Source organism: Mustelus asterias, chromosome 15 (genome assembly GCF_964213995.1).
Source record: "Mustelus asterias chromosome 15, sMusAst1.hap1.1, whole genome shotgun sequence".
NCBI classification, from domain to species: Eukaryota; Metazoa; Chordata; class Chondrichthyes; order Carcharhiniformes; family Triakidae; genus Mustelus; species Mustelus asterias.
The window spans coordinates 49,048,679-49,057,283 of NC_135815.1; the positions used below are offsets into that span (position 1 = coordinate 49,048,679).

At 40.8% G+C, this 8,605-nt stretch overlaps 1 protein-coding gene across 1 annotated transcript in view; it reads left to right on the top strand.

Annotated features, from left to right (window-relative positions):
- Positions 1 to 5,119, top strand: part of acyp2 (acylphosphatase 2, muscle type) — a 116,954-nt gene extending 111,835 nt beyond the window's left edge. Inside the window, exon 4 of the mRNA XM_078229858.1 lies at positions 4,834 to 5,119. Coding sequence (XP_078085984.1) covers positions 4,834 to 4,984 — 151 coding nt within the window. The 3' untranslated portion in view covers positions 4,985 to 5,119. The remainder of the gene's footprint in view (positions 1 to 4,833) is intronic.
- The last annotated feature ends 3,486 nt before the right edge of the window (positions 5,120 to 8,605 follow it).

Here is an 8,605-nt window from a genome sequence, read left to right on the forward strand (position 1 = left end):
AAATGATAGACCCAAGTATTCATTTAAACTGCAGCAAAACAGAAAGGTCCTGGGAATATTGCAAAAATATCAACAAAATTCCTAATCTTAAATTGGAAGGAGGCTGACCTACTGTCTGAGTTTAAATATTGTGGTGCCACCAGGGGCTGTGTGCTGGAAGGACGGTACTCTTCTCACAATATTCTCCAGTTTCTTGACAGAGTTTTCCCCTACCAAGATGGGCACAGGAAGTCAACCCAAAAGTCACATGGCAGACTGATGGCAAACCCTACCAGGAATTAGTATAACGAGGATCAGCTGTGCAGCCTTGCTAGACTATCTAAGCAGAGCACTGAGTCCAGCTGAAGTCAACTTGGTGAATATGAGTAGGGTGCCTTGGAGAGTGAAGAATTTGCTGCGTGCATAACTGTGCATTGCCGACCTTGGACTATACGAAAACTCTAATGTGGATTGAACTTTGGCCTGTAGGAGAACCCACTCTGGCAATCTGACCTTCTTTATCCATAGAACCATAGACCATAGAACCATAGAAAATTACAGCTCAGAAACAGGCCTTTTGGCCCTTCTTGTCTGTGCCGAACCATTTTATGCCTAGTCCCACTGACCTGCACTTGGACCATATCCCTCCACACCCCTCTCATCCATGAACCCATCCAAGTTTTTCTTAAATGTTAAAAGTGACCCCGCATTTACCACTTTATCCGGCAGCTCATTCCACACTCCCACCACTCTCTGCGTGAAGAAGCCCCCCCTAATATTCCCTTTAAACTTTTCTCCTTTCACCCTTAACCCATGCCCTCTGGTTCTTTTCTCCCCTAGCCTCAGCGGAAAAAGCCTGCTTGCATTCACTCTATCTATACCCATCAAAATCTTATACACCTCTATCAAATCTCCCCTCAATCTTCTACGCTCCAGGGAATAAAGTCCCAACCTATTCAATCTCTCTCTGTAACTCAGCTTCTCAAGTCCCGGCAACATCCTTGTGAACCTTCTCTGCACTCTTTCAATCTTATTTACATCCTTCCTGTAACTAGGTGACCAAAACTGTACACAATACTCCAAATTCGGCCTCACCAATGCCTTATATAACCTTACCATAACACTCCAACTTTTATACTCGATACTCCGATTTATAAAGGCCAATGTACCAAAGGCACTCTTTACGACCCTATCCACCTGTGACGTCACTTTTAGGGAATTCTGTACCTGTATTCCCAGATCCCTCTGTTCAACTGCACTCTTCAGAGTCCTACCATTTACCCTGTACGTTCTTCTTTGGTTTGTCCTTCCAAAGTGCAATATCTCACACTTGTCTGCGTTAAATTCCATTTGCCATTTTTCAGCCCATTTTTCTAGTTGGTCCAAATCCCTCTGCAAGCTTTGACCTTGTTTTGTTTTGACCTTGCTTCTGCCTTGCTTCTGCATGTTTTGACCTTGCTTCTGCATGTTTTGACCTTGCTTCTGCTGGACTGTCGCTGTTATATACTGTGCTGAGTTTTCCATGGGAAACAGGTTTAAATAGGGATATATTGTGTGGAAAGTTAGTCTCAAAGAAGAGCTAGGTGTTTATTTCCTTTCTTTTCTGTTTTTGCTGAGTATCTGAAGACCTTTAAATAACGATTCAATTTTTTTGTATTTGGACAACTGTGTGAACTATTGAACTGAGTGAACTCCACACCACCTATCACATTCCCAGCCCCTTGCGACATCACACAATTTAAACACTACATAGAACTATTAGTTCCCTACTAGGACATGTCCAAACTGGATCAGCAGGTCATAAGAATTTGTGGCAATGAATGTTTACAATGACTCAACACATCCGTGCTTGTGGATGAGGACCAAAAAGATTTCAACATGGGTGGCTTTGGAAGATTCGTTCAGAGTCAAGTTGGATTTCTGTATGCATTGCCTGGAGTTTATGCTATACTGTGAACATCCTGGAATCCAGCAATCATTATATGAGTTGATGCCGAGGAAAAGAGCACTTACTATGAATTTTCAGAAGCACAGCTGGCAAACAGAATTGACGTGTTAGTGATTGCAGCGACAGCATTGATGAGTTGCTCAAAAACAGATGAAAGATGAGGCAGGGTGATAAAAGTGGAGCAGGGTTACCCACCACCTATGAACAGTCTGTTGGTTCAGGACCCGCATTTGGAAACAAAAACCCAGGGCGTTGAACATAATTTGAAATATTGAAAATAATTTGAAGCTGCAGGAATTGTAGTGCATCATGGAGGGGGAAAGTTACCTGGACATTTTGTTCCAGGAGGCAGTCACACCTCTTAAGCTAACGTATTCTGATTTGGTCTATGATCAGGGACTGGAGAATATGCCTGCAAGTGAGGCAGGTATGGGGATCCAGAAGATAACAATGGAGGCACTTCATTGATGCAATTGTCCAACAGATTTGAGGTTCTTGCAACTCGTATGGATGAGAGTGGGGGCTACAGGGTGGATGAGTGACTGACCATGGCACCGTGATACAGGAAGTCATTCAAGTGTGGCTAGTAAATAGGAATGTCATAGTAGCAGGGGTCTTTGTAGTTAGAGGGATAGGACGGGTAGGAATTCTCCGACTTTGTCCATGGCTGGAATTCTCCATTCCTGCTGCAATGAATGGAGTTTTGGCTGAGTGCCAAATTCTCCGTTCTTGCTGGCAGTGATGCGGGGCGAATGAGATCGGATAATCCCAATTACCATGTTGTGTAGCTGTAAGAGGGAATGCAGAAAGAAGGCTGTGTTGCCTGCCTGGTACTAGTGCTCGGCTCATTTGCTGTGCATATCACCAGAGAGGAGATTATGCAATGTGTCATGTGATTCAAACTTTGTCTCCTGTTCTGAGGAAGCTACCTATACGCAGACAGGTATACAAAGTTTCCAACTGTTACTGACTGCTCAAATCCTTAGTCAGTCAATCTATGTATTTTGTGTTAACCAATCCCTTTTGGTTGGTGACATGAGTTTATCCACTAGGTAAAAGAAGAAAAGCATACACTGCACATTGTTCACCTAGATTTTTAAGTCAAAATGATTATGTAAATTGTTCAATATAACTATAATAGTTCAAAACACACCAAGATATTGAGCAATCACTGAGAATAGGAACAAAAGAACAAATACTGAAGTTGTTTGTAGAACTCGTAGAAACTAAAACTTTTTTTAAAAGTTCAGTTAAGTGTTGGAGACAGGAATGTCCCACTTGAAACTATTTACCTAGGCTGTATGTAGCAGACAACCTGGAACTGGCAATAAAGGTGAATGGATATAGACCTCGCCCCACCTCACTGACCCATCAAAACAAAAGTACAATGTTTTATCTTCCTTTAAAAATGTTTAATTAATAATCTTTTTGTGTTTGCAGCTAGAATTACTGTTCCTCCAATTTTCAGGGCTGGGTGATACAAAGTTAATTTAATTGCATGAATTTAGCACTATTAACTGATTTACTATGCATTTCTAAACTAAGTTTTAGCAATTCATTTGTATTTTATAAATGTTGAGTTGAATTTTATACTAAAAATGCATTTTTAACACAGGGAAAACATAATGGCCTGGATTTTTTGTTCAGAATAACAGTAGCTAACAATGCCCATTGTATTCCAGTGTAAATTGGACAGCAACTTCTAGTGTTTGCACATGCGCTGTTTGACTGAGGATTCATTAATTTGCTCAGTTAATGACCAAACTCATTTTGCCACAGATCCCTATGTTGGAGTACTACATTGCAACAACATTTCTGCTGTTCAAAGCAGAAATCTAGAACTTCATTTCTAAATTACCCCACTCTTCTCCATACTTCACTGATAAACTTGGCATTGAAGTTCACATGAGACCTTGAAGTTATGGTAATTCCTCCATTACAACAGATTATACTTCAAAAGTACTTCATTGGTTGTAAAGTGTTTGGGGTATGTTGAGGTAATGAAAGATGCTACATAAATACAGTTTTTTTTCCTACTTATTCACCAGTTCCCTTTGAAACACAATGGAGAATGTTAAGGGTGTTTTATTCAGGTGGAAGTGAATTTTTAGCAGTATGCTGAAGCCATAATTACTGCCAAGCATCCTCTTTGGCACTGAAAATTTAAGTTAGCAAGCAGGAAGTTTCATTTCTTCAGAATTCTCCACCGATAGAACCATAGAAAATTACAGCTCAGAAACAGACCTTTTGGCCCTTCTTGTCTGTGCCGAACTATTCTTTGCCTAGTCCCACTTGCCTGCACTTGGACCATGTTGGAGATATTTATCAAATTATTTTTCTTGTAATTTTTTCTTTTCGCCTCTCATGTAAATCTGATTTACACTTCCTGATTTATCCTCTGAGTGTCGCGATTGAGGATTCATTTGCTCAGTTAATGACCAAACTCATTATGCCACAGATCCCTATGTTGGATCAGCCACTCAATGACAGGCAAGCTGCCACTCAGAAGCTTGCAAAGGCTAAATTGCTTTATAATTCGCTGCAAAATCCAAGCAAATAAATAATATATGATTCATTTAAATTGTTCAACAACACACCCTTCCTCCCCCACCATCAACATTATGGGAGTTACCATTGAAGAAGGGAAAGGTTTAATGTTTTTTGTACTCAATGTATTTTGTACCTAAAAGGTTGAACTTTGTACCTGGAATGTATCACAAACATAACGTTTCCTTGTGGCTAGTCATCCCTTTTTTATATCGCTCCTGGTAGTAGCATAAGCCATTTGTTCATGTCTTTTATCTTTTACTTTAGTATAAGCCATTTGTTCATGGTTCCCTCGCTTGTTTATATCATTCTGATAAAACAGACAGTTGAATATAGATTTTAGTCTTTCTTTCTCGTAGGCTTGTCTATGATTTAAACAGAGGAAGCAGCGACCAAATGGTAGAGTGCGAGAATGGCCGTTTGAAGGAGGACTCCCACTGGGACAGTTGCACTCAGTCACTTAGTCACTTCAAAGGAAACGCTGCGGGAAGAGCAGGGGACCAGAGGTGACACCTTGACTGCAACGACCAGAAGAATTGTGCTTTATGACCCAAGGATACCAGATGGTTTCTAACCATGATCCAAAGACTATCAGAAGCTGTTAAAGGAACTATAATTTACGATCAAGGACTGTTAACTGGACTTTGCTTCATGACTTGTATTGGGAACCCTGATGTATAAATATCCATGCTTCTTGTGTTCAGTGAGAACTTTGGCTTCCGCTTTCAAGGGGTCAAGTTCTCCCATAAGCTTATGAGAATAAAGCATGACTGTATTTTGACTCATACCAGCCTCAAGTGGTATATTTTCCTACTTCACCATTGACCAGAAACATAACTGGACCAGCCATATAAATCCTGTGGCCACAAGAGCAGGTCAGAGTTTGGGAATTCTGTGGTGAGCCACTCATCTTTTCATTCCCAAAGCCTGTCCACTATCTACAAGGCACAAGTGAGGAATATGATTGAATATCCTCAATTTTCCTAGATGGGTACAGCTCCAACAACACTCAAGAAGCTCAACACCACCCAGGACAAAGCAGCCAGCTTGAATGGCACCCTATCCATCACCTCAAACATTCAATTCCCCCACTACCATTGCACAGTGGTAACTCTGTGTACCATCTACAAGAGGCACTGCAGCTACTCCTTCCAAACCTGCAACCTCTTTCACCGAGAAGGGCAAGTGCACAGATGCTTGGAAACTGCAGCATTTGCAAGCTCCCCTCAAAGTCATACACATTTCTGACGTAGAAATATATCACCACTCCTCTGCTGTTGCAACCCATCATCTTGGAACTCCTTCCTCACAGCTCTGTGCATGCACCTACATTACCTGGACTGCAGCAGTTCAAGAAGGGAGCTCACCACCATCTTCTCAAGGACAATTTGGAATGCAGAATAAGTGTTGGGATACTCACATCCCATAAATGATAAAACAATTGTGAACATTCAATAAAATAAGGTTACTTTCAATAAAATGTATTGTGACTATAGTCAAAACAAGACTTACCCTTTTCACTACATTAGAATAGTTCTCTATAGAATTCCAAATGAATTAGATAATTGAATATAGTTGTGGAAAGCCACAATTCTGAGCAATTTCTTTCTCAAAGATCACGATTACTCAAAGTGCTTTTTGATCAAATGACTCCAACATGCCATATGGAAAAGTAACAGATTATTTTGCATAGTCTTACATAGTATTCATGGCACAGAAACAGGCCATTCTCACCAACCCACTATAAAACAACACTACATTTTTTTCATTTCTTAAATTTATTTCCAACCTCGAAATCTGCTTTAATCAACATCTGAAAGAGGGACATTGTTCTGAAGGCTACTCACCTGGAGCATCAGGGATATTAAGGGCTATATATTAGAACAACTACAATATGAATAAAAAGCATTGATATTACTATTTTTTTTACAAAAGCGTATTTAAAACTGTTGAAACAACATGCTATTGTGCTAAAACTTGCATTTTAATGTGTCTTTTCCATGTTCTTCACATGGAAAAGACACATTAAGTACTTTTGTCATCTAATCGCTTTTGTGATGCGGTAGTCAATTTGCACACACTAAGTCCCCCTAAACAAAAGCAAGGTAGTCTGTTTTTAGCAATGCTGGTTGAGGGATAAATGTTGGACATCAATGCCATTTAAAGCTTTTCAGTTAAAGTAGAAATTTTGTTTTAAGTACATCAGTCTGAAATTACCAAAACATCCTGTAAATTTCATAAAAATAGATGTGCACTTCTGATCATCCATTCCTGTCACTTCTGTAAATTCCTGCCCAAATCACTTCAATCAGGTTTTCAGTCACCCCACTCCACCAGACAGCTCCAACCAAAGCCACAAATAACATTGTAATTGATGATTAAGGTGCCTGCCAATTCACAACCTCTCTGTAACCTTTGACATGAAGACCACATCACCCTCCTCCAAACAATCTCTTCCATTTCCCCAGTTGGGGCAGCCTTGCTTGGTTTCAGTCTTGCCTAATGTTCCCTCAAAACTACAAATAGTCACAGCTGTTGTAAGATGCATGTGATTCGGTAGGTCTCGTGAAGAGGTTCTGAGTCTTATATAATTTAACAGTGTTTAGTAACTATATACTTATATACAGGACAGCATGGTGGCACGCGGTTAACACTGCTGCCTCACAGCACCAGGAACCCAGGTTCGATTCCCGGCTTGGGTCACTGTGTGGAGTCTGAACGTTCTCCCCGTGTCGTCGTGAGTTTCCTCTGGGTGCTCCGGTTTTCTCCCACTGTCCAAAAGATGTGCTGGTTAGATGCATTGGCCATGCTAAGTTCTCCTTCAGTGTACCTGAACAAGAACTGGAGTGTGGCAACTAGGGGATTTTCACAGTAACTCCATTGCAGTGTTAATATAAGCTGACTTATGACACTAATAAATAAACTTAAACTTAAAAACTTAAGTAAAAGGGCTAAGCTAGAGCTGTTTCCATGCTTGCTACTACACACATTTCTGTCCAGTACAAGACTGCCCTCCAGTTTAGGATCATGTGTCCCTTTACATCATAATGTGGGTGGTACTGTACCCAGTCCTGTGTAAACCTTTTCTACACCAGACCCCCAGATATTTTTTCAATGTATTTCCATTATATTCCTGTTTACTCAACATATTTACATTGCTTCCACCACCCCTCACCCCCTCTTCAGTTTCTGTTTACAGGTTCAGATGTTCAGGCAGTCTGGAGGCTTTATAATTCTTCCAGATCGTGTCTTTACAATAGTTGGAGGAGCATAGACTTTATTGTACTGGGTAAATCCTGATGAATAGAGGATTGCTTTGGATGTGGTCATTCCAGCATTTGGTCATCTTTAATTACCAGATGACACTGTTCTCTGCAGGAAAGATATACTGGCATTGGAAGCAGTTCAGAGAAAGTTCACGAGGTTGATCCCAAGTAGGGAGCTATTTCCTTATGAGGAGAGGTTAAGTAGGTTGGGCCTGTAGTCATTGGAGTATAGAAGAATAAGAGGCAACCTTATTGAGATATTTAGGATTCTCAGGGGGCTTGACAGGATAGATTCTGAGAAGTTGTTTCCCCTTGTGGGAGAGTCTAGGACCAGAGGTCATAATCTCAGAGTAAGGGGTCAACCATTTAAAACAAAGATGGGGAGGAATTTCTTCTCTGAGGATAGCGAATCTGTTGAATTCTTTACTGCGGAGTGCTATAGGGCTATTAGGGCAGCACAGTAGCACAAACGTTAGCACTGCTGCCTCACAGCACCAGGGACCCAGGTTCAATTCCCGGCTTGTGTCACTGTCTGTGCGGACATGTTTGCCTCGTGTCTACGTGGGTTTCATCTGGGTGCCTCGGTTTCCTCCCACAGTCCGAAAGATGTGCTGGTTAGGTGCATTGGCCATGGTAAATTCTCCCTCTGTGTAACTGAACAGGCGCCAGTTGTGGCGACTAGGGGATTTTTACAGTAACTTCATTGCACTGTTAATGTAAGCCTACTTGTGACAATAATAAATAAACTTTAAACTATACAGGCTGGGTAATTAAGTATATTCAAGGCTGAGATAGATAGATTTTTAATCAGTAAGGGAATCAAAGGGATAAAGCAGGAAAGCGGAGTTGAGGATTATATCAGATC